Source organism: Borostomias antarcticus (genome assembly GCF_949987555.1).
Source record: "Borostomias antarcticus genome assembly, chromosome: 23".
Classification (NCBI taxonomy): Eukaryota; Metazoa; Chordata; class Actinopteri; order Stomiiformes; family Stomiidae; genus Borostomias; species Borostomias antarcticus.
The window spans coordinates 6,808,088-6,835,239 of NC_140256.1; the positions used below are offsets into that span (position 1 = coordinate 6,808,088).

At 44.4% G+C, this 27,152-nt stretch overlaps 2 protein-coding genes across 2 annotated transcripts; both read right to left on the minus strand.

Moving 5' to 3' along the window:
- Positions 1-11,006: 11,006 nt before the first annotated feature.
- On the minus strand, positions 11,007-12,068 carry LOC311324876 (putative G-protein coupled receptor 21; the record flags this gene model as incomplete). The annotated part of the gene is made up of 1 exon (XM_084457473.1): positions 11,007-12,068. One exon carries the CDS (start codon positions 12,066-12,068, stop codon positions 11,007-11,009), a length of 1,062 nt encoding a protein of 353 aa, XP_084313599.1.
- Positions 12,069-23,233: 11,165 nt separating this feature from the next.
- Positions 23,234-24,568, minus strand: zbtb26 (zinc finger and BTB domain containing 26; the record flags this gene model as incomplete). Its single annotated transcript, XM_084457475.1, has 1 exon — positions 23,234-24,568. One exon carries the CDS (start codon positions 24,566-24,568, stop codon positions 23,234-23,236), a length of 1,335 nt encoding a protein of 444 aa, XP_084313601.1.
- Between the last annotated feature and the right edge of the window lie 2,584 nt (positions 24,569-27,152).

The following is a 27,152-nucleotide window of genomic DNA, read 5'->3' on the forward strand; positions in this document are numbered from 1 at the left end:
ACATGTTCCTCTTCACCTTCCTCACAAGCACACACACAAACGTGCGCACACGTGCACACTCACGTGCATACACACAGGTGGCACTAATTCCTTGAATAATGTCATTCATATATGTAATGCATATAGACAGATATGCTGGTTGGTGTGGATATTATAATACTAGCTACCTACTACAGCCTTGGGTACTGAATGTGTTTGGTACAGTAGAATGTATAACCACAACTTCCCATTGACACATTCATACATGAAGTATTAATAGTGTAACTGGCAAATGTATATAATTCTTCCCATGTTTTCTCAGTGTTCATGGAGATGGTTTGGTTTTTGGTATGATTTGTCGGTGAAACACATCTCCGTTTGGCTGGTCTGTATCACGGGTTTTGCAGCTGGCTTTGGTCTGACACCAGATTTCTTCATGATTACAGCTATGAGAACTCGTCCACTCGCCAGTGCTGCTGACAGGTAGAAATAATGGAGCAAAATGATATCCATTATATCTGAGCTTCAGGGCCTAGTGGACTTACAAATAACTTCATCTATTGGACTATATATTTTTGTCAATGTAGCCTCCATATATGGCCCTAAAAGGTGTGTTGTCTATTGAGTATCATCTTTTTCATATAATAAAGGAAACTGAGACTAATAGCCTAATAATTAAAACGAATAATTTGTTGATGTCCATGTGTATCACAACAGAGCATCAGTGCATGGGCATGTCATACCATAGCAGGCCCCTTGCTGAAGCTTCTGTCCTGTTGCCAATCCTACCCTGCCTGACAGAAACCAACCTGCTGAACAGAGGCTTGGGAGCCTGTCTGATTACTCTCAGTCATCTGGAGAAGTACTCTTCACATGCGCCCAACCTCCATCATCCAGCCTCGCAATGCGTGTCAAGATTGTCCTGACGTCGACCTGGAATGGCTCAGTTGCATCAAGAATGACGACTGGCAAAGGACTTGCTGACACAGGGGAATGGTGAACTCATTTGATCCCACACAGCATACACACACACACACTGGGATCATATCAGATGGGAAAAGAAGATGGATCCCTCTGGTATTTTTAGCGGTGAGAGCCATGCGAGGTGTAGCATTACGCAGCGATGGCACATGCCCGTCTCACTAATGGTTGGTGTGGTGCGTGGTGGTTATCTTTTCTTCTCTGTTCCCCAGCACCCTGTCCCCGGCACAATATATTATTTTTTTTTAACTCGGCACATTAGGAGTAACTCACTCATATGGAGCTGAGAAGATGGAGATGGAAGACGTTAAATGCAATTATTGTAAGTCGCTTTGGATAAAAGCGTCAGCTAAATGACTAATGTAAATGTAATGTAATGATTACTAGTAGGCCTACTGTATATGTATTACAGTGCCTCGACACCAAGCATGGAATGGGCCTCAATTACTTTTAGAAGTAGCAGACATGTTTTTATACAATTAAGTTATTTAGCTGTGTCTGTACGTTTTTTTTTCATATATATTTAATGTGCTTTAATTTCTACTGATACATTTCAATCTATAGAAAGACACATGAGAAGCATGAGAGTGGATATGCAGAGTTAGGTAAGAGTACCCTCTAGTGGCCATATTTAAGGACACATCTCATAATCCATGTCTGGGACATGGCCTCCCCTAGTGTTAATGATAGGCCATACATGCAATATACATTGGAGCCAGCCCCCCTCCCCCTTCTCCCTCCCAGGTGGCAGCCGACTACCTGTCTCCAGACCATGGACTGGAACCATTCACAGAGGATTACAAGGAGGACATGGACGGTCTCTCCTACTGCACGACACACTACATGACGCTCTGTACGGAATGCATCATACCCAAAAGGTAGGCTGCTTCTACAACAAACAACACAACATTAACAAAACATTAAAGCCCTCAACAGGACCAGGCCAGGTCCAGCCTGGCTTATGGCTGATGGGCGTACATACAGTTCTTTTGATAGTTCTGAAGAAATGTAATTGCCTGCCCTATGCACTTCCCTGTAGAAGGTGAAGTAAAGCTTATCTGGATATTTACACAGTAGAGTCAGCAGTTAGTTATTGACCCTTATGGAATGTACATATTAATGTGTAGAATGTCAAAGAGATGATGCATTAAACAATGAGAACTTCCTTTTTGTGTGGCATTGTGTTGATATTGAGTGGCGGCCATGTTAAATTGTGCCCATTCACCCTTATGGAGTATGCATGTTAAGTAGAATGTCAAAAGGATGATGTGTTAGGCAGTGAGACCTCACTTCCTGTTTACACGGTGTTGTGTTGACGTTGATTGGTAGACATGTTAATTGGTGCCCGCTGACTCTTAGGAGCATGCATATTAAGTAGAATGTCAAAGGGATAATGCATTAAGCAAATAGACCTCACTTCCTGTTTATGTTGCGTTGATATTTAGTGGCGGCCATGTTTTATTGTGCCCATTCAGCCTTATGGAGTATGAATATTAAGTAGAATGTCAAAGGGATGATGCGTTAAGCAGCTAGAACTCACTTCCTGTTTACACAGGGTTGCATTGACGTTGAGTGGCGGCCATGTTAATTTGTACCCAGTGACTCAATCGCCTCTACAAGTGAGAGGGAGCAGTCTCTTTCTCATGAGTGCAATCTGCTCTCTGTGCTGCCTGCCACTCACTCTGCCTGCAGTCAACAAAGGACGGAGGGGCAGAGGGAGTGAGAAAGAGACAAACCCTATTTTAGATCTGTTGGGCTCCGCCCGTCAGCCAAAAAAGAGGGCCTTTATAGCCAAGGACTGAGAGGAGGCCAGGTCAGCCAAAAGGAACTGAAGAGGGAGCTGCGGAAGGCCCAAACAAGTTACAGAGAGAGGGTGGAGGGTTCAGCACCTAGGAGGTGTGGGAGGGGATGAAGAGAATCACTGGGCTGGGTCCTTCAGTCCCAGCTGTGGGGGAGGGGTCAAGAACATGCTAATGAGCTAAACCAGTTCTTTAACAGGTTCGACGTAGCCCCCCCCACCGCTGTGAGGATAGAAGGAATCCCAGCGCCTCCGCTGGATGTATATAGTCCTTGTTCTTCTTTTTATGCTTATTGCTACAATGTATATTCTGTATCTATATTTCCAACCTTTGCTGTAATATTTCCACTGCTGAAACACAAAATTTCTCCCCTAGGGGGATCATTAAAGTATCTATCTAGTTTCCCAGCTGGTTGGGTCAGAGCCTGGTGCTGTCTCAGAAAGATAGAGAGATGGTTCTACAGTAGAATCTTATGATGCAGAGGTGAGAAAAGAGGTGTCAGGCCTTCTGTTCCCTTAGGGATTGCATTCTTGACGCCATGGGTCTGTCTGTCCTGGTCAATTTAACAATGAAGATCTCTGTGTGACTATCATACTGTCTCACTATAAATCAGCTGTTCATGCATTGGTGCAGAGTGTGCATGCTTTCTGTGCCTGTGTGTCTGTGTTTTGACCTGGTGTGTGTGGATGTGAGTGGATGCAAGGGCATGTGGTCACATCATACTGTATACATCTATATACCGTCTCTCACTCTCGATTATGGATGGAAGAATAGCAAAACTGGTGTGCGGATGCTTGTGACCAGCCTGTGGTGACCTGGGGACATCATGTAATATTAATGGTGACTCTGGTCTGAGAACAGTCTCAAACATTAGATTTTTTACACACTCACTCCACCTGCAAACCAACACTCATTTATTCAGTACTGTAGCATGAACTGTGCTGCATAGTATCTCCATTTGTGTGAACAACATACAGTATAGAGAACATGCAGTGTAGTCTACATTGTGGTGTTTGAGAATGTTTATGTGCATGTGTTCTCCCCTCCCCCTTCTCCTCCACGCACACACACACACACACACACACATGCACCCCCCCTTACCTGCTTAATCATTTTGTGCCTGCACTGCACTGCGGCTTAAATTGATCAGAGGATAGGCTACAGTATCTTTTGGGGCTGCTGTGATCACTGATGTGATCGTACTCTCATTTTGCTGACTTTCCTTGCTGCTCCATCTCTCCGCTCATGAGTCTCATATAAGAGCCTCTCAAATCACTGGTGGCCTGATCACACTGACTAGGCTGTCCCAGGCAAGGTTTAGAGCACTATTCCTTCTTCTGATGTTTTTAGTCTAGAACGACACCGAGCATCCCTACAGCGCGATCTGTCTTTCTCTCCTATACAAAGTGACCTGAGATCTGAGCATCCCTACAGTGAGAGCTGTCTGTCTCTCCCAAACAAACTGATCTGAGATCTGTCTGAACATCCCTACAGTGAGAGGAACCAATCATTGCCCCTGGAGCTGGTGTCCTCCTGACACTCCCTGTGTTCTCTCTGTTGAAGCCTCCATCACAGCTGGCAGATGAAGCTGGAGGTGATGCCGACGACAGCATTCCCCAGCATGCTGACGTTCCATAGTGTCCCCCTGCTGGTGAGAGGGGGAAGCGCTGATGTAAGGATTACAGAGGGTTTCATGAGCCCGCCCACGCACCCCACATCCTCCATACTGTACATGCCGCCCCATACAGTACATTACAATCCTGCTCCATTCAATGATTAATCACCTGAGGCTCCATTATTGATGCTCTGTTTATGTGGACCAGAGAAGCCTCTTTGAATAATAGATTGGGGCTTGCCTGGCTGGATCTAGTTGAAAAGCTTTGGGTATGAGAGAGAGAGAGAGAGAGAGAGAGAGAGAGAGAGAGAGAGAGAGAGAGAGAGAGAGAGAGAGAGAGGAGACACACGCAGACGGACAGACAGACACAGATAGACAGACATGCATGAATCAACATTTGAGAGCTCCCACCCCATTTCTCATCCCTTTAGACTAGATGTCACATTAACAGCTCAGGGAGGGATTTCTCCAAATGTTTATGAATGGTCCTGGACTGTTGGTGTTCTTGAGATAAAACTGCTGAGTCTGTAGATGATGAGAATTGGGCTCAGCAGTGAGCTAGTTAGTTATAGCTACAGTACAATGTGGCCCCCATCTTTAATCAGAAGAATTCCAGAGATGTACAGTACCCTTATTACCCTACATTTGACATGTGTATCAGTCCAGTAAAATCAAGATTGTGAAGAACTGTTGATCCTGACTGGTATGGTAGTTTAGGAACGAAAGAACTCCCACACACTGCCTTCTTCACTTGCAATAAATCAATTTAATATATACAACATTTTGGTCGTCTGACCTTCATCAGGTTGTCTGCAATCCCTCCTGCCTCTCTCACACACGCAACACAATCAATCAATCAAAGCTTTATTTGTATAGCGCATTTCAACACACACAAACAAACATACACTTTTGAATCCCTACAGTTTCAAACTTTCTTCTCTTCACTAGTCCATCCATATGAGCCATATGATACCTCAGTTGAAATATTGAAATCCGTCCCTCCTGTATCCGAGCCCTCCCAACCCCTCTATGACGAGCTGTGGCAGATGGGGAGCACCTTCACTCACAGGTTCATCCCACCCAAAAACGAGCGGTTCAGACGCTCCTTTGTACCTGCGGCCATCAGACTCTATTAATAGTGCTTGAGTGTTCCTGAGTGCTGTGGATGTGTGTATGCATGTACAGTATGTATGCATTTTTGAGTATTAGTACAGACTGTTTGTATGTATATATTCTATATTTATGCATACTGTAGGTATATATTTCTTGTAATTTAATTATGTATATTCTCTATGTTCTTTATATTGCTGTACTTTTTTCCCCACTGCTGCTGTACTTTTCCACTGCTGAAACACTCAATTTCCCCCCACTGGGATTATCTATCTATCTATCTATCTATCTATCTATCTATCTATCTATCTATCTATCTATCTATCTATCTATCTATCTATCTATCTATCTATCTATCTATCTGTCTATCTGTCTATCTGTCTATCTGTCTGTCTGTCTGTCTGTCTGTCTGTCTGTCTGTCTGTCTGTCTGTCTGTCTGCCTGTCTGTCTAGATACAGCATACAACATTGTGGTCAGGTCTGAGGGAGCTAAAGAAAAGCCTGGGGCACTAATACATCTACTGTGGGTTCTCTCTTCCCCTCCTTCTCTTTTCCCCTTTCTCTTTCTTTCTTTCTTTCTTTCTTTCTTTCTTTCTTTCTTTCTTTCTTTCTTTCTTTCTTTCTTTCTTTCTTTCTTTCTTTCTTTCTCCCGCCCCCCCCACTCTGTCTCAGTCGTCTGAGCCTTGTTCCCATTCAAAGAGGGGAAAAGGCAACAAGAAAGAAAGCAAGCAAAGAATGACAGGAAGAAAGGGTAACAAACAAAGGACTGCTTGTACAGAGGGAAGCCGAGGAATTCTTATTTTCCATATCGGAGGTTCCCACCGCCACGGTCCTAGTGGGCCCGGGCTCGGACCAGGTCGGCGGCGAGCCTGTCTGCTAGTGTTCTTTGGCTCACGATAATCATCAATGTTTATGTTCCCTCTATTTCTGGCTATGGGTTATCAGGGTCTGACACACACACACACACATACACACACTACACACACACACACACACACACACACACACACAGACACACACACACACACACACACACACACACACATCCTTAGGTACAGCTACCTCACCACCCTCACCACCACCACCACCACCACCAGACAAACACATCAGGTATGTTCTTCAGAGGGAGTGTGTGCCCTATACTGTATGTATACAGTATGTGTACGTGCGTGGGTGCCACTGGTGCTACATTGTTTGCCTGTGTGTTTGTGTGTGTGTGTGTGTGTGTGTGTGTGTGTGTGTGTGTGTGTGTGTGTGTGTGTGTCAGGTGGGGACTGGCTAAGGAATAGGCGTGCCTTTCCATAATAAGGTCTACTTAGCTTGAGCCCTGGCACCAGACTCATTTCCGTGTAGCTAAGAATAACTGTTAGCATGAAAAGGAGCTTTTTAAGCTCCCTTCATTCTTGCTGATTAGCAGATAACGCTCGACTGCTTATCGCCCAGGTTCCCGTGGATACACCACCTCAACTCAGTGACTGTCTTTCCTTGTACTATTGCCTACCAGCTGCGCTAGTCTTCATGTAACACCCATTCACCCTGACACTGAACAGAAAATATCAATACCATTCAAACTCTTTGCATGTCTATGGTAAGTGATAAGTCAAACATTGAACCGACTGATCCATTGTAAAAGTGCTGGCTTCAAATACAAAGAGCACAAAGAATGACTCAGACCACTTGCGCGTACAGGTAACGTCACATTTAATGATTGTTGCAGTACAATCCGGAATCCAAGTGGGTCATCAATAGTAATCAAATGCATACAGATCTGAGCATCACACTGAGGCACAGTACAGTAGAAGTTCTAATCCACCAAGACCTTTACACACAGATTGCTATAGACGTGGGTGTTTCTGTGTACATTGGTTGACCAACATTGAACAACCCCCCCCACCCAAAAAAACACAAAACATGCACTTTAAGATATTTGGGTGTAGCAAAATTTACTAGTTACACTTTTCCACCATGTCATACTATACTTACAACAGTATGTCAAAATGTCACTGTTTTTGCAATTTTTCCATATTGCTATCCACTCATTCACCTTACTGTACCTACAGGTATATACAGTAAGCACATCTACACTTCACATTTCTTTATCCATCATGATAAACCCTTTCAGTGCCATTGATTCAGTGGTGTCATCATTTTGACCAACATTGGGGAATGGGAGTGCTTTGTTCCAATGTAAATACATAGCCCTCACCCCCTACCCCAACCCTCAACCCAGGCCTCCCCGGTTCTACTCCTAATTTGGCACACTGTGGTCCGGGTCATAAAGAAAAAACAGTTCCCTCGAGATCAAGACTCTATCTTTTCACTCTGTTCTGATTCTGACAACACAACGATTTTCCCACAGGAAAAAAAAATCAACATATGCTTTGACATAACATGTTTTTTTCAACATCATCAAAGCTTAAATGAGCCATTTAAGCTTCATCAAAGCTTAAATGAGCCGGAAACTTCTTTTGAGTCCTGTACCATTATAATGATTGTGATGCATATGTATAGAAAAAAAGATTTGAATGAAGTTTTCATAAACTTCAGTAGTTACTGTAATCAATGTACACGTTACATTTACTATATTAGACACATTTTACAGTGCATGTTTCTCAACATCAGGAGGGGACAGACAGGGTAGCCTTCTTGTGCCATTCAGGAAAATTCAAATGTAGTGGCTACCATAAAAGTCAACATTTATCTTGGTTATTTCATACACATCTCAAGTATTACTGTATGAGACATGCTGGTGATTTCTTCTGACAAGTGCAAAATAACGTAATTCACTGCATGGCAGATTACAGCCTGGCCAGTTTATATACAACTGTCTACTCAACAACAAATACACAAGGCTATACAGAATACGCCCATTCAATAGCATTCATGTGAGTGTAATCAACTACATCAAACACAAACACTACAGTCAGCGGACAGAGCCCCCATTTCACACTCACCTCAAGATAACAGTCATGTGAGCCAAATAAACCACACATTTCTCCAATCCGCTACGGAAGAACATTGAAGACCACATGCATGTAATGTTGTTTATCAATGGCTCTGTCAGACAATTAAGAGCCCTTTTGTAATACTGTTGTTCTATTGTTGATATGTCTTCATTGTCTTGAGACAAGTACAGCAGGAAGAGGATGGAAAATGTATATTGCACAGACCCCGCTGCACTACAGCAGCATAGATAAGGAGAACAAGCGTAGGGTAATACTGTAAATAAACAGTTACACATCGCATTACTAGTTCCTAAAAGTGTGAGACAGGTCACACGCTTGAAAAGGTTCTCTGTCATGAATCAATTATAAAAAATAAACCTTTCTTTGAACTACAGTGTAGATTTGTGCAAATGCCACAAAATGACGATATGCCATATGAAACAATATTAGCTTAAAGTCAACACTGTCAATGTTTTGTGTAACTGTGTATTTTCACAAAATTGTTTTAGTAAGCATTATCAAAAGGATATTGATCCTACTTAACTATCGATGTCAGCATCATGCATGAAAACTGTCTACATCACAAAGATACTTTTTTTAGATCACAAAAACACAACAGTTCATTCTCAATGTTACAGATTTACTACCACTGTTGTAGGCTACATACTGTAGTGTAGATAGACTTCTACCCAATCCTACACAGATTCCCTTCAGGCATGTCAAGGAATATTTGCCAAGGAGAAATAGAATTCATTGAGCATGTCAAATCATCTCTAGCGTCTCCAAGTTACAGCAAGTTGACACTAACTGTCTCTAGTGTACGTGTGAGTGAATAAATGTCTCTGATTGTGTACAGTACATGTCAAAACTCCCCATCACAGTCTATTCACCTCCATTCACACATACACTTAACCCAGTATAAATCTCTCAGGAACACAGCAGTCAATTTTCTAAGCCCATAGAAGAGCTCCATAAGAGCTAAGAAACCCACAGCCTCTATGACCCCTAGCTGGAATATTCTCTGGCCTTCTGGTGTTTCCCAGAACCAGTAACTCTCCTCTGTAAATGTTCCTCTGTGACGCTATCTGGAGCTACAGTAGACGGCAGACAGTGAGAGAATAGCTCAACTATAAAGTGAGCGTTCAATTTGAGGATCTCTTTATATGGTGAACTTGGGTTTCTCCTCTGAGATGAAATATTGCTCAACATGACGTACTCATATCACGATATTGCTATCAAATTACGTGACTTGTGATTTAAGAGTTATGTATGATCAACAGTAACACAGACCAGTCTAAATGCATCAGCCAACACCTGAAAAAACAACTGACGTTATAGACCTGAGGAGGCAACATAATAAAATTCTGAATAAATAAACATGTTTTCTTGCTGAGAATTCACACTGAAGACAGGTCATATACAGTAGGCCATTTTCACAGCAACCATTTTGATGTCAAAGCAGGGTGAACACAGGTGTAATTGATCAAAAATATTATGGTCCCATTCTATTTAGTGTCACAACCATTCCAGTGAGCCAGCATGCACTATATCAGGGCCCTGGCGCAAATGGAACAGGTCCATAATTAATGTTATTAATTACACCTGTGTTTACCCTGCTTTGATATGCCAAAATGGCTGCTGTGAAAAGGGCGGGGAAGGGGGGGGAACACAAAGCCTATGGGCATGCAGACGGCCATCTTGGAAAATAATGTTAATTTGTAGGTTACATCAACATTCTCCTGTGAAACTCAACACTGCATAAACATTCTTTGAACTTGCTTCTAACACCCAACTTCAAGAGGAATCCTTTCACATGAGCTCCTGAATACACCGCAAGTCTCTTCTCTGGGAAAAGGCTATGTCCAGCACACTCTCTAAGGCTGTTAGTCTCTGCATGTCTCACACACACATGCTCGCAACATCTTTATTAAACACTTTGCCCATATACTTGCTATTGTACCTATTACAGCTACAGAATGCAAACAGTTATTTTCAATGGAAAACGGGACAGTATTTCAAGTGTTTTACATCTTTCTTTACATCTCTATTCTCTCTACCCAGAGAGATTCAAAAAAATTTCAGTCAACAGACTTAACAGGGAGAACAAACTTGCACCTTAGTGGCTATATCACAACACAAGTCGCATTGTGCTCATGTCATTTTTGCATTTAAAACATCAGTAGAGGTTCACAGATTCATCAAAACAGGCACCGAAGACAGTCGTTGTAAAGTTGCTACTCTATTTAGTTTCCTTTTTCTTTCATCCATTTCGATTGATATCCACCTCAAGCACACTCCTCATCCTAGTATTGTGACCCCAAAAGCCATAGAACTGCATCCTACATGGGAGAACATTCCAGAGAAGCTCCACAGGCTCCTTCCTCATCACAGACAGCCTCTTTGAGATGACAGGCACCTCCATGGACACCTATCTCTGCACTGGGCACGGAGGGCCTCCACATACATCACTGTGGAACCAAAACACCCTGTCATATGCAATTGCATTACAATGCAGTGCACACACTCAAGGGCCAATGCTGTAGAATTACCCAAACCTAACCTTGTTGGGGCTGGATCCTACACCTGGCAAGTGGGGGCTGGCGGTGCGCTGGAGGGTTTGGGGGGCTTCTTTTCCTTGGCGCAGCCCAGACAGGGGGTGCAGAGAGGCCTGAACAGGTGCCCCAGGCCCTTTCGGAACATGCTGTTGGACAGACTGTAAATGAGGCAGTTACAGAAGCTGTTGCTAATGGCCAGCCACGTGGTGAGGAAAGAGGCCCCCAAGTGGCGATAGAGCCCGGCGCTCTCCAGCAGGAAGTAGAGGATGTAGGGCATCCACAGGACATAGAAGACGCTGGTGATGCGGAACAGTACCATGGCGTAGCGCTTGTCCGGGCAGCCCTCGCCGCGCTCGCCCCTCTCCCCCTCCTGTGGCCCGAAGCGGGCGTGGCGCTGCGTGATCTCCCGCGTGTGCTGCCTGCAGATGCGAAAGATGCTCCCGTAGGTGAAGCAGACGGTGAGTGCCGCCGGCGCGTACAGCAGCGCCACGATGAACGAGCTGAAGCCCGGGTCGGTCTGCCACGAGGCGGCGCACCACAGGAACACGTCGCCGTGGTAGCCCGGCTTCCCCCAGCCCAGGAAGGACGGCAGGAAGACGAGCGCCGAGTAGACCCAGATGAGCGCGATGCACACCCTCAGCCGGCAGGGGGTCACAAGGGTGGCGTAGGAGAGCGGCCGCGTGATGGCGATGTAGCGGTCCACGCTGATGCAGGCCAGCGACGCCATGGAGACGCTCTTCAGCACAGACACCATGTAGCCGAAGAGCTTGCAGGCGAGCTCCTCATCCAGGCCACGCAGGTAGCCCAGCAGGGACAGGGAGGGGACCAGGCAGCTGACGCCCACTAGCAGGTCGGCGAAGGCCATGGTCTGGATGAAGTGTCCGGTGGTGTGGTGATGTAGGAGGGGGGCGCAGTGGAAGACGAAGATGACCACCAGGTTGCCGGTGATGATGAGGACGGTGAGGAAGAGGACGACGACCGCCTCGAGGACGCAGGTGTCCAGGGCGCGAGAGTAGCCCACCGCGCCCAGCAGACAGAAGGGAGAGCTGCTGTGGTTCACGTCAGACGAGGAGGAAGAGTTCATGTTTGAGCTGCGAGGGGGGGGGGTGGGGTGGGGGGACAGGTCAGTTTAGCTCTGCGGTCATCTCTGGGGAAACTCTCTATAGCTGGGAGTGACGTTTATATGCCAGTGAAAGAAGAGAACTACAAGAGGCAAAAATCCAGAGCTAGCTGGTGAGGGTAACTTATCACACAGGGGAACTTGGCTGGACAGAACACCGGGCCAGCAACAAAAACAGTCTCCCCACTAATATTGATTCCACCGCTCGACCCCCAGTGATTTACCTGCAGGGATAAGAGATACCGAGTTTCCCCATGATGTGCAGAAAAAACAAAACACAGTCTTCTGTTTTCCGCCTACCTGCATATTGGGGATCCCAGCACATCTAATACGCATCGGAAAGTCCCAAGTGGAAAACTCTGTGACAATAATCCAGATGAGCCTCGATAAACAAAGCCAGCTAATCGCAGCTCCAGAAACACAGTCCAAATACAGTAACAACGCTGTCATAGACCTCCAGAAGTAGCTGCAGACGTGTGGAGCGGTGTGCTCTAATAGTCCAACAGGAGAGAGATGCAGAGAGGTGTCCTAAACGCTGGTGTCCTCCAGCGTCCACCAACAGAGGAGAGGAGAAGAGGCGAACACACGCAGACACACACAACCCACACACATCCAGAGGTGATGGATTTGTCAATATGAGCTCTGGTCTGTAATGCCCTGCCTCTCGCGAGCCAGGGTCTGAGCGCTGTGTTGGATAGAGGAAGATCAGGGAGCCAAGCCAACACTGCTCCACTCTGCTGTAGCACTGATGCAGAGCTGCTTCTGCCCTCTCCCTCCCCTTCACTTTCTCTCTCTCTCTCCCTTTCTCTCTCTCTCTCTTTCTCTCTTGCTCTCTCTCTCACACACGCTCTCTCTCCACCCCCTCTCCCAAACCCCCCCCCCCCCCCCCCCCCCCCCCCCCCCCCCCGCCTCTCCTGTTCTATGCATGCATCAGGAACAGCCAGGGAAACAGGCTCCTCCCTCAATCTGTTCTTAGCCAATAAGAGGCTGGAGAGGGGTCTTTCTCCACACAGACGGTGCACACCCACCCACGTGCTCATGGAAGGCTCCCATCACACACGAACACGCGTGCAAATGTCCTGATACAGCACATACACAGAAACGCACACGTGCCCAGCAAGAACATCAGGAGAGATTTACCAAATGCCAATGCCCATCCTGCTAGCATGCACAAGCACTATACACACACACACACACACACACACACACACACACACACACACACACACACACACACACACAAGCACACACACACAAGCACACACATATCCCTTACCTGTGTCTAAAAGGATGTATGTATGGGTAAAAGAGAAGAGCGAGAGAGAGAAAGAGAGAGAGAGGGGGGGGGGGGTTGGGGGGGGGGGTTGGGGGGGGGGGGGGGGGTAGCGGAGTAGATGCTGACCCTGATAATGTATATCAGGCTATTGTGGGGTGCAGAAGGAGGTTCTGCGTGGCTTCTCCCCCCCCCCCCCGCCCCTCTTACCCGGGCACCCTGCTCACCTGCCGCTGCTCATTAAAATGCATGATCAGACTGGGTTGCCAGATTTAGCATCGCTCAGGGAGGAGAGCACTGAAGAAGCCGTGATGCCTTTCTACACTCATACTGCCACACCCCACCCTACTGAGAAAACAAAGACCTAATCTGTCAACACACCCTGGGACCTGCCCATGTGAACTGACTGTGCTGGAACATTCTGCAGGTCCTCAATTAAGACATGATCACATAATCTTCTCATGGCGATACGGTCCGTATCACCATTTGTTATGGGAAGAACAGAGTTATTTCACGCCATTCCCCTCTGCGATAGTGAACCAGTGAGTTGGTGCAGAGGAACAGAGCGAGCATTGAGAGCTGGTTTGTTATTTCTCACCATATGGCGTGTGTTAGGGGGTTGTTGAGGGGATGGCGGGAGGTTGGGGGAAGGCGTCAGATATGGTGTTTACTTCTGGGTCAAGGGTCAACGAACGCACATCTGCCGCCGTTATGGGCCGAACCGGCGGCCCAAACGCCGGGATGAACAAGCACTGAGTCTGTTCTACACCCTGCAAGGCGTATAAACATCAACGCACACCTCGCCGCCTGCCGTTAACCACGGGGGAACCATAAAAGACTAGGGTAAACAGCGAAGGTTGTTGGCTTGGAAGGGGGGGGGGCTGGTTACCTAATTTCCTGCACCTCCCCAGTTATCAGCTCCATAGAAAAGGTCAGGTTGTTGCTGATACAAAATGGAGAGAGGACCCCATATGGAGTGACCGGTAGAAAGGAAATGAGGAAATGTCTCATTGCCTAGGAAGACATGAGGCAGAGAAGAAAATATATTGCTGATAAGTGAGAGAAGAGAGAAATAGCAGAGGGGATGGAGGAAGTGGGGGGAGGGGGAACAGAGGGGAGGGGGGAGGTGGTAGACGGAGCGAGAGAGAGAGCGAGGGATGCCAGGAAGACCTTCTGTACAGTATATATCCATGCTCAAAACCGCACACATCCATACGTCCATCCCTGCAGTCCTAACCATGTCTATTTTTTCGACTACAAACTCCAATTTGCACGAAAGCAAGAAACAGCCTGTTTGCCCCCAGATTCTGACCTAGCAGCCAAATCGAGTTAACCCCGGGCACATGATTCATAATGATACTCCTGCTTGGTGCCACAGGCAGTTGATTTGTTATGAGAGTCTGAGTGGCCACAAAGAGCGAGGTGTCTCTGGAGAGAGCCCATGAACAAGGACATGACCGGAGGATTATCCAAAGTGACTTATAATAAGTACATTCAACATAGGTAGTCAAGAGAACTGCTAGTCAGAAATCATAAGTGTATCTCCTTTCTAAACTAGCATCAAAGACCATAACCAGTGCTAAAGTAAAAGGGCAAAGCCAAATAGATACAAATACAGTAAGGTATTTGTGCTAAGAGGAAAGGTATATGATAAAAGCTTTCAACCCTTCGACTACAAAGAAACTACAGCAACAACTTCCACCACCACAACCACCATGACTAAATCCACATCTGACTCTAAATCCACATCTTACGCTAAAATAACATCACTAAATCTACATCTAACACTAAACACTACACCTGAATATGTATTATCAACCAGGGGTCACAGGTTTGTACAGTAAGCCTGAGAGCTGCACATTACTGTACTTACCTGCCTATTACACAACGTTGCATTGGTTTTTGCTGGTTTTCATTGGTTTTCCATATGTAATGGGTCTTGGCCTGTTGATACTGCATGTCATTGCACTCCCATTCATCTCTGACCCCGGAGCCCGGCCTGGTATCCTAGGCTTTTAGCCAGCTCCATATCTACTGTATAAGCTGTAAAGCTTCTCAATCAGTTAGTCAGATTGAGCACACCATTAATGTAATGGCAGTGGAACTGTCTGGTACTAAAACATCAGCCATTCCCCTCCACGACATTACTCACCGTGATAGAATATTAACCAGAGCCAGGAAGAGCAGGCCAACTAAAGCATACTGTATTACATGAAGCATGAACCATTAAGTAGTGCTTTTGAGGTGCATTCATGGATTGAGTGTCTAGATGGGAGTCCATGTGAAAGCTGGTTATAACTTCTAGAGCAGCCATGTCTTATACTCTGTCTCATGTTTACACAATAACTAGTTTAGATACCCGTTGGAGCAACCCCCCCCCCCACCCCCCACCCCCTCCCCACCCACAGAACCCGAGATAGGTATCGGAACCGGGCGCCATACAGAATGTGGGAATGTTTTGCTGAATGAGGTCAATGGGCGGTTATTCTCTGTGCTTTGCACAATACTAATTGACTGAAAACTAGTCAAAAGCACATTGCTAGATTCTGTAGTCTGAGAGGAATCCAATGATGTCCACGGTCCACCTCTTGACATTGGTTGATTTTACTGGCCGCTAGATCGACCAGAAGAGATTTTCATGCAGCTGTTTTGATCACAAATGTTGTAAGCATAAGTTAATGGAGTAGAACATGACGAAAATTGCGGCTAATTATGGTTTTGTAGCTATATTGTACAGGGTGGACAATAGAACACACAGAATTTGCACTAAGTGACTGGAATAGAAGATTGCGGACATATTGTGTTTGGCAAGTCCCGCCTGAATGATAGCTTGGTTTGGCTAACGTTACCAAGCAGGCTAGCTAGCTAGTAATGTACTTTGTAGTTCAGCGTTTGTATCTGGGTGCAGTTGTATTTGAGTATTTCTATTGGTTGGCTTAACTTGGGTGCAATAGATACACCGGTGCGGCGTATTGTGAATGGAGGGGTGGCTCTGAAGCAGTATTTTTTTTCAAATTAGCCAAATCATAAATTAATTAAAAATCCGTCTCTATACCTGGGACCCATGCAGATACAGGCCAAATATAAATGCCATCAGGCTGACGGTGTCCGGAAAATTTTTAAAATTCTATTGCAGATACACAGATACGGATACATTTATACAGCATACGTGGATACAGAGACCTCTTCTTTATTAAGTAGGATGTAACAGGACAATTGTCACGTTTTTGAAGACTTGATTCAGTTTGCTATCCTTTCTTTGGAAAATCTTTAGAATGTGAAAGTAGGCTACTAGGCTATTCTAACTAGAGGACAGCTGGAGAGTGTGAAACTACATTTCTTACATATGGTAAGCTGCTCCTTGATTTAGAAAAAGAAAACGCATGCTGTAGTCTTGGGGAGTGCCAGTAATGGTTGACATAGCCTACTCTACTGAATAAAGGAAGACACCACACTCTCAAGCTCTCGATGCAGGGTGATTTAACTGAACAGGCCATTTCGGCCTTCGGCCTCAAGGCTGCTTCAAGCTGCTCATTGAACTTGTTAATTAGATAATTTTAGTATTGTTTTAAAAAGAGGGAAATTAGATTAGTCCTTGGGGTAAAAACACTCTTTACACAGACATTTGAACTGAGTTCTCTAAAACGTGACCGCCACTGGCGGTTTGGTCCTAATGTCAGTCAATGCGCTAGAGGGCAAAATAGCCTCCATTTTTTATTTCCTGTTTTCCTTTTTTTTTTTCATATTACGATAACTGAAGTTGCGAAGTACCCACTCAATATAACAAACAATCGTTTTAGGATAACTAAATAGTCATATTTTGTCATCAAAATCTATGTCCTGTGAGTAGTGTTAAAGGACAATGCTCGTTTTTGACAACCTGGACCTTATTTACGACATATTATAAGACGTTTGACTCACCGAGATCACTTTGGTGTAGTTCGGAGGCATGTAGAAGAAATGTAAAATCCAGCGCGAGCCAGTATATCCATGTAATGGCGGTGATCGGGGCAACGAGAATGCAGCTTCTAAAAATCTATTTTCTGCCGCGAAACGGTTGTTTTCATCAATCTGTCTGGATGAATCGCTAGTTGTGCTTACATAGAGAGCATAGGCCTGTTGTGGTATTTCCCATGCCTCTGTAATATGATCTTTAGAAACGTCGTTAGACACGAAATAGCTTCCTCACTTGCTCCAGCACGCATGCGCACAGCGTGCTGGAGCAACGATTGCGCGCTGTGCGCATTAGTGCTGGAGCAAGTGAGGAAGCTATTTCGTTTCGAAAGACGTTTCTAAAGATCATGGCATGTGAAAACCACAACAGTTATGCTCTATGTAAGCACAACTAGCGATTCATCCAGACAGATTGATGAAAACCGTTAAGCGGCAGAAAATAGATTTTTAGAAGCTGCATTCTCGTTGCCCCGATCACCGCCATTACATGGATATACTGGCTCGCGCTGGATTTTACATTTCTTCTACAGGCCTCCGAACTACACCAAAGTGATCTCGGTGAGTCAAACGTCTTATAATATGTCGTAAATAAGGTCCAGGTTGTCAAAAACGAGCATTGTCCTTTAACAGCTCTGAATCTTTGAAGCCCCTTTTCTCTGCTTATTGTAGTGATTTCAATCAATCAATCAATCAATCAAAGCTTTATTTATATAGCGCATTTCATACCCAGAGGCAACACAATGCGCTTTAGGTGCACTGACATTCACAGAATCTGTGTATCTCCTTCAAATATTTGCAGATTTCAATGCATGACATCATTTGAAAGGTTACAATTTGTTACATAATCTGTTGAAAAAACTGAAAATGACCTTGGCAGACATCAGGACCAAACCTCCAGTGGTGGTCACAAATGCGCGCGCGCGCACACACACACACACACACACACACACACACACACACACACACACACACACACACACACACACAAACTCGTACACCGGAAACCCCCACAGTAAACGCTAATTGCCACAGCTGGCGGACTAGTCCTATTTTTAGAATGCTTTTGATTCAATTCCAGAGAATTTAAAAATCTTCTCAAGGTTCTGATTTAAGAACAATGAGTGAGAGTAATGGGACTGGGAAATGGAAGTGGGCTGTATGGATTGGATTTAGCTAGCATCTACAATGTTCCACAGCTTTGTGTGAGGAGAGATTAGAGATTAGGGATTAGAAATATATTTCATATTTTTCCTCCATTAATAACATTACATTAAATGAACAACCACGTAGACTATTAATGCATCAGTGGCATGATTTATCTACTGTATGTACATTCACAATGCATGCAATGCAATCAATTTACCAACAGTCATGTGCTATCCTATCAATTTTCATCTTCAGATTGTTCACCAGACCTACTGACCCACCTCCCTTGTTCTCTGTAAAGCGCATTGTGCTGCCTCTGGGTATGAAATGCGCTATACAAAGCTTTGATTGATTGATTGATTGATTTACATATTTAGTTGGAATATTTCCGTTACAGTGGAAATTTGCTCAGAGAGGGAGATAGGCTACCATAGGTTAAGTTTAGGCTGGTCTTATTTTGGTTAGCTACCATGGCAAACAAATCTTATATTTATAAATCTTATATTTTAAAGGAATAGAAGATGCCAACTTTTGGGAAATTTGCTTTGCCATCTTCCCCAGAGTCAGACAAGAAGATACATAGCCCGTCTCTTCTTTGTGTGTACAGTAGCCTACAGTAGGAAATCATGTACTTTCTACATCCGCAAAGAGTAGAGCTTGAGGTGTTTAGTAGCGCTAGATATATCTGTATTTTAACATTCATTATAGGACTTTTGACCACACAGGTGCATGGACTTGTTTGTCCATTAGATGGAGACGCTATGTAGGCTACTCTTATCATGGATGTATTATTCACTCTACCATGGTTTGTAGAGAACTTACTTTGGTCAATCATTTATACACATGATGTGACATTAGTAGCACTAGATATGGCTGTACTGTATTTCAACATTCATTACAGGACTTTTGACTATACAGGTGCATGGACTTGTTTAACAACTAGCGGATGTTGCGTCAATGCTATATAAAATCATACATTATGCCGTCTTTCTTTGGTTCATTATGAAAAAACTAAGCCAGAAAATTGAGGGGTCTTCTATATGGCAATATAGTGGGATCTCTGTATAAAAACGCCTAGTGAGAGGCAGGGGGCTTGATACCACAAGGGAACATGCATAATGGGTGGGAGACAACATGTATACATGTGTACAGTAATTGTTGTTAGCTATTTATACATGTGGTAAATACACAAGTCAGAACATGTAAATAAGAATGTTTTGGAGTTGTTGGAAAGTGTAGGCTATTTCACTTTTGATGGAGCTGAACCACTTCCAGTGATTGCGGCAAGCTAGGCTAACGGTGCGAGTCTCCCCAGCAATCATTTGTTCTAAAAATGTTATAGGAATGTGAAAACTTTAGCAGAACGTGTTGTGAATGTTCGCCAATGTTGTGGGAGCATTCCCTGCTAGTTGAGTCTATGCTTCCTATTGTATGCACAGAGAATAAGTAGGCAATGTATCTTCTTGTCTGAATCTGGGGAAGATGGCAAATAAGCAAATTTCCCCCCAAAGTTGGCGTGCTCCTTTAATATAGCCTACTGTAGGGTTTGGGTGTACATGTTTGACAGTTGGTGGCTCAGGGAAGGCCAACAGTAAGATAGATTGTAGGATACACATCCTGACATTCACATCCTGACATTCAAGGTCAACCACCTGCCATGGATGTCATCACTTTATTATGTAACGATGAGCTTATGGTTTCAGTAAAACACGTTCTACAGTGTATCTTATTAGCCTACTGTAAGTCCTTAGCTACAGTAGCCTACATCATTTCGTTAGGAGAGAGACAGGAACAGAGACAGACATCTATCCTCAATTCACCCTCTAATAGCAGGCTCTTTGAAACAAAATATGAAAAATAAATAAGGACATTCGGACTATCTATGGTCGCTGTTCCTGCCTAACTCTTCTTTTATGGAGTTGAACTGAGATCAGAAGAGAATGTCATCCATCATGTTTACATCATACAGGACTGGACTGGATCATATTAGGACTAACCTCACTTGTTTGTTACATACTCTGTAGTTGTGTGTGTGTGTGTGTGTGTGTGTGTGTGTGTGTGTGTGTGTGTGTGTGTGTGTGTGTGTGCGTGTGTGTATGTGTCTGAAGAATCCATCCATCCATCTCTCCATCCGTCCATCCATCCATCCATTGACCAACCAATCAGATCTATCAGTCCATCCAACCAACCAACCAACCAACCATCAACTCTTATAGATCTAACATCCATGGTTATCTTTTACTGTCTTGTATTTCTCTAGTCCTCACTACAGTGCATGGTATTGTACAGTACTGTGCAGTTCTGCTCTAGTATGACAGTATCACCCCTGCTCTTTTATTTGAGTTAAACACCCGGGTGTCAGCCAGGGACATGTGGACAAAGTTGTAGGAATGTGTTCCCCTCACAGCACAAATAATCCAATTAACTCCCCATATCCAGTCCCTTTAAGAAGACAGACGTAGGCCCAGAGACAATCAGCCGCTGGGTCCTCTTAAAACATCCATCTCCAAACAAAAGCCACACTGAGCAACTGCTGGATGACGAATGGGAGGAAATAGTGAAGTTAGGCGCTAAAAGAAGTGGCTTGGTGCTATTTTCAGCCCCCAGTTGTTTAACAAAGGGCCCCGTCTGTCTATAATATGCCCCATTTATAAAAACAATGTGCATGGTCTGGAGGCTAAAGACAGAAAGGAGGAGGTCCCTGAGTCGTAATGAATGTCAAACATTACACCTCAAGTGCAGCCTATTTTATCTGTGGTAAATGGATCACCACAAAGTGGACAACTCATTTATTCTTATGTCTTCAAATTGTATTACTGTATCACTGTAACAGAACAGTAGACTGCCATTCACAGTAGCCTATGTTAACACAATAATTGGAAGCCTTTCCAAATACTGTTAGCTAAATCCAGAAATTCCTTCATACCAACATGCAGCATATTCTGGCCAAATTAGTTTATTCAATTAATTGGATCTCAGTTTACATAATTAAGCAATAAGAAGATTAAAGCTGATTTCCTCTTGCAGCTGCTGCTCAAGGAGTGTGTAAGCTGACATGCACATGTGTGCGTGCAAACACACGCACACACACACACACACACACACACACACACACACACACACACACACACACACACAAACATACACTCGCACGCAGCTTTTAGTAAGACTAAGGGAGAAGGGAGAAGATTAGCAGTATGGAGCCGAGCAGGAGATGAAGCCATGCATATCTTGTCTGCTTGACTGACTTAGGAGGAGGAGCAGGGTGGTTTGCCAGCTGCCAGACCATGCCTTTATGGCCCTGTGTCGCTTATGCGCACACCTCTGTTACAATACGAATAGGTGGATAATATGGCTTCATAATGACACAACTCAACATTTCTATTTTGACATTTCATGTCAAAATGTCTTCAGCATATACATTTCATGTGAAAATGAGGCCAGGACACCAAATGAGTTGCTTTCTGTTGGTCACAAAGAATTATATTACATCAGATAACATTATATCCAGAGAAATGAGAAGCTTCTGTAAGCCATCTCACAATTTTGACATAATGGTGTTACATGGTGGTTGCACCCATGATCCACCCGTCATACACAATGGCAATATTGATGGCTAGGGGGAGAAATATTAAACATTATGACTGATTTACTACAATGTACAGTGTACTACAGTCTCTCTATGGTGTCTTTGAGTGGAATATCATCCATGAGATCATGTAACAACAATCCTGTTCTGAAAACTGCCTCAGTGTGTTTAAGCACAAATGTACTCAAGAGTTCATCAGCAGACAAAAAGCATGGTAAAGCTACGTGTATATAAGAAATATAATCCTTTTGGTAGATTGTATTGTATTGTACTGTATATCTTCGCTATTGTATTTTGCATTGTCCTGTCTTGTTCTTGCACTATGTTTACTAGTATTGCCATGCACCAACAGACCAAAGGCAAATTCCTGGGGCAAACCTACTGTACATGGCTAAAATAAATCTGATTCTGAGAGTGTGATATGGTATTAAACAGTGCCCTCTACTGGATATACCAGGCTCACATTTGTATGATTATAATGTATGGTACAGTATGTAGCACAGCATTCTTAATCGTAGATATAATATGGAGGACCCGAATACATTTGAACACAAAACATGTCTCTTTAGAAATAAGGGCATGCTGGTTACCCTTATAAAACCTGATCTACTTTATTGTTTATCTTTTCAATTCAATCTTTATTTAACCAGGCAGGTCAATTAAGAACAAAATTACTTACAATGATGGCCTGGCAAGGAGGCAAATAACCTATTGGAGGGCCATTTCAATTCAGACATTAGCGTTTAAACACACGGTCATAACGTTGGTCCTATGCTACCTTCCAGAGGGAAGGAAAATGACTTTAGTTGAAATACAGCACTTTGATACACTCTGTCACACAAGAACACTTTCCATGACCTAAAATGTTAAATAAGTACCCCGACTCTAAATTTCAAGCATTGCATATTACAAAATGATTCCAAGCTTGATACTTTTTCCTTAAAAATATACTTAATTCACATTCTGACATATTCCTAGGTTTACAGTATAAGTGTCATACAACACAAATCAGTATCAGAGCAGCTTCATTTCATAAACTAAACCAACATGGTTTGAAAACATAAACACTGTAGCACTTAACCTGTATCTCAATGTATTTCAGTATGATGTGACTTGTGTTTAATAACACAAGTTACCACAAAACTATGTACCGCAACTACAGTATAGCTACTGAACAGAGTGATCCATCTGAAGGGATGGATTGTCCATGGTACAGTCTTGTAGTCGCCCGTACTCAAAGTCCTGAACACTGTCGTGAGTGCCATCATGCAGATTGCGCTCATTGGCGTTGTCAAAGCTGTTCTTCCCGTGGATCTGTTTGAGGTGTTTGCGCAGTACGGGTTTGTGGGCAAACACCATGTCACAGTAGTTACAGCGGTGGGGCTTGTCTCCGCTGTGCAGGTTGAGGTGGTCCAGCAGAGAACATTTCTGGGTGAAAGTCTTGCCACAGATCTTGCACTGGAAAGGCTTGATGCCCGCGTGGACGCGCATGTGCCGGTGGAGATTGCCCTTCTGGGTGAACGTCTTACCGCAAAGGAGGCACATGAAGAGCTTGTGCATCTTTAAATGGTTGGCGTAGTTCTCCAGCTGGCGGAAGACACGGGCACACTTCGGGCACTGATGGTACCACTGGAGGGATTTGTCAAAGTTTCGTAGGTGCCCGCCGCCACCAAGGTTGCTTTTCCCCACGGGGGCGGCGGGAGGAGGCGGGCTGAGCGGGTATCCTGGCATGGTCGGCGCCGCCAGTTCGCCGGAGCGGGTATCAACGGTGGAGTTGATGAGGGAGTGCTGGGGCGCAGGGGAGCGCAGCGGGGAGGGGGGGCTGCTCGGGTAGTGCACCGTAGAGGGGTACTCTGTGTCTGAGACCGTCTCACCCACCGACTCCACCTTCACTATGGTGATAGGGCTCTCATCCCCCTCCCCTTGGTCACGCCTACCTCGCCTCTGAGGGGGGGTCCTGGGTTGGACGACAACATCGGCAGTGTCATCCTCATCATCGTCATCCTCCACCACCTCGTGACAGACAACCAGCGGCGGGGTTCCCAGAGGTTCCGCCCCCCTGTGGACAGATGGGGGACTGCGCTCGTCCTTCTGCTGCTGCTGCAACTGGGGCCGGGGTTTGATGAACTTCTTGAGGGCCTGGGTGCACTGCTCCACGATGTGGCCCATCTGGAGGAAGCTGGCCACCGTCAGGTAATTGACCAGCTCCAGCTCGGGGAACTCCAGCTGGCCCGTGTAGCAGGAGAGCAGCAGCTGCTGCCCCACCTCTGCCTCCTGGATGGTGGAGATCTGGACCTCCCGGGAGTCCTGGAGGATGAACTGGTCCCGCAGGAAGGGCGAGCCCGCCGCCAGCACCACCTTGTGGCCAGGCACCTCCAGGTCGTTGATGCGCACGGTGACGTCACAGAAGCGGCTCTGACGGCGGAGGAGGTTCATCTTCTGCAGCATGGAGTCACCGAAGGTGGCGAAGCGGAACTGGAGGATCACCTGGTTCTGGCTCATGGCGCCTCACAAGCTAGGGCCTGACGAACATCAGAACAGTCACAATATGAGGACTTTAATAAAACTGGGTTCACATACAACAGCCACGACTGCCTTCTCTGTTCAAAACTGTATTTGTAATTAAAGATATGATGTAATCTTCAAGACAGGTTTTATAACAGAGAGACATCCTAAAACTTATTAAAACTGTCTTGACTGTTAGTCTATAAACTATCTTGCACTACAAATCCATTAGTGCAAAATACAATATTTATGTTATTAGCCTACTATGTAATTATGATGTTATCCTAAGTTGCTTAGCATTTAAAATGAACAATATGCCATAATAAGTGCAGCCCCACCTACACTCCAAAACACTATGCCATTGCCAAAATCCAATCCTACATTGAACTCAACCGGCCCCTGGCTTGATTGGTGACACAGCAAAGGCAAACATATTGTATATGATTATTTAAAATGCATGGTACAGTATGGTTCATCTAAATAAATATCCCAATGCATGGCCCTATGCTGTATAATTTTGTTTCAGTGGAAGTTGATGGACTACTACAATGTAGCATGTAGCTCATGTTCACTAAGCATTTGTATAGCCTCTTATTTACCGGCATCTAAATGCGGCTCTAAATTGTATCTAGCCAAAGACAATAACATTTTAATCAACTACACTCCTACTTATAGCAAAATATATTCACCTATGCTTGGCAATTGAAAAATATCGCTCTGTATTTGGCACTTTTTCGGAGACCCACCAGAAGCTTAAATATCGTCTCTAGAATCAGTCTAGAAAAATGGCAGAGCCCGTTGGATTCTGTATACGGAAGAGCGGAGTAGGGAGGAGGGCGGAGGCGCTCCGCATTGGCAATCTAGACGGGAGAGAATTTAAAGCGATAGCAACGTTATTGTCCCGTAGGATAAACCAATGGAAACATTGGTTGAATTATTTCCAATGATTTCACCATCAAAATGTAGCATACCTATGAAGATAATAACTGAAGAATAGGCCCATAGAACCACATTTAGGCTATTTTTTATTGAGTTACCATATCAGAGGTAGGTAGGCTAGTTGCCACACGGGGGCAATGCTTCCCCACAAAGAGAAGAATAATGCAGGTGGACAGAGAAATGCAAGTGGACACAGAAACCAACAGACGAATTTGGCAGCAAAACTGGGCATCAATTTACCAATGTCCTGAATATAATATGTCACTCTTTGCAGGAAAATGAAAAAAAAAAGACATTTCAGAGAAAACAACCCATTATCACAAAGAACATACAGTATAGGCTAGTGGCCGGCTGTTATGACTGATAGGCTACCTCATGTCTGATATTGCAGATACAGACAATAGAATTGATGTCAACCTGTATTAGTCAACCACCCGAAAACGCCCTCTATTCGTTGTAGATAGGAGCGCACGCAGCCTATAGCCTACCTATGGCAGAGCCAAAAAGGCTTTTTAATGTATTATTCTGGAGATTGAGTAGGACTAGGCCAATCCTTAGCCTATAGGCATATCCTTGCTTACATGGACTTTAACTTTGCTCTTGTTTAATAGGCATACTGTCTCTGTCTTTAACAGGCTAAATGCTGGAGAAAAAAAACACAAAAAATAGAAACTTTGAGTCTGACTTTTAACCCTGCACCTGTGCTGTTTGAATAACATAATGCTAATAAAGCCTAGCATGTGTGCACATGAATACGTGTGCATGTGTGTGTGTGTGTATACGGTTGCAGTGTGTGTGTGTGTGTGTGTGTGTGTGTGTGTGTGCCTGTTTGCATTTGTATGCAGGCAGCCTCCATTCAACTGCTCTTCAAAAGTCTGTTAACAAATAGTATGCCTTTTGAATGTCATGTTGAACCTTTTGTTTTGCCCAGGGATGAAAGGAATAATCTAACCTACCAGTTGTTTTTGCGGAAAATGTGTACTTTGATGTTGAGCTGAATATCACTTGTGTGATTGTGTTTTGGGCATTTTTATTCACTCATCCAGTTGCACTGTGCCCCTTAATCTCAGGTTACCACTGACAGTAGGCTGCCGGTTGTCATACTGTAACATACATGCATTGTGAAAATGTATGTCAGCACCCTATTGTGTCAAAACTATAGCACATGACCAGGAAAACACATCGGACAGTAATGTCTGAGATCTAACTCAATTGCTACTTCCATTACCATTAAATCACTTAGGTTGTGTTTTTCCTGACATAAAGGTATCTGTTAGTGCATTTTGAACAGAGAAGACAAGTGTTGTCAGTGTAGAGCCATGATGGTGCCACACACTGTGTCATCACTGGACATTTACAGCATTTGATAATCCACTCTAGGGCATACAGTAGAAAGACTTCACGTCACACAGTTTTAGATAACATATGGATTGCGTCAGTGATCCGGGACAAAACTCAAAGTCAGTGAAACCCCGTAGCCTACTGTACACATTACTCAAATAGAACACTTAGCTCATAGAACAAGTTTTGCTTGCACAGCTGCTCATTATCAAGAGTGGTCATCTCATCCGACAACTTTTATCAACAGGTAATCCACGCTAACAGAGTCATCTGGAGCAGAGGTCCCAAATAGACAATGGGA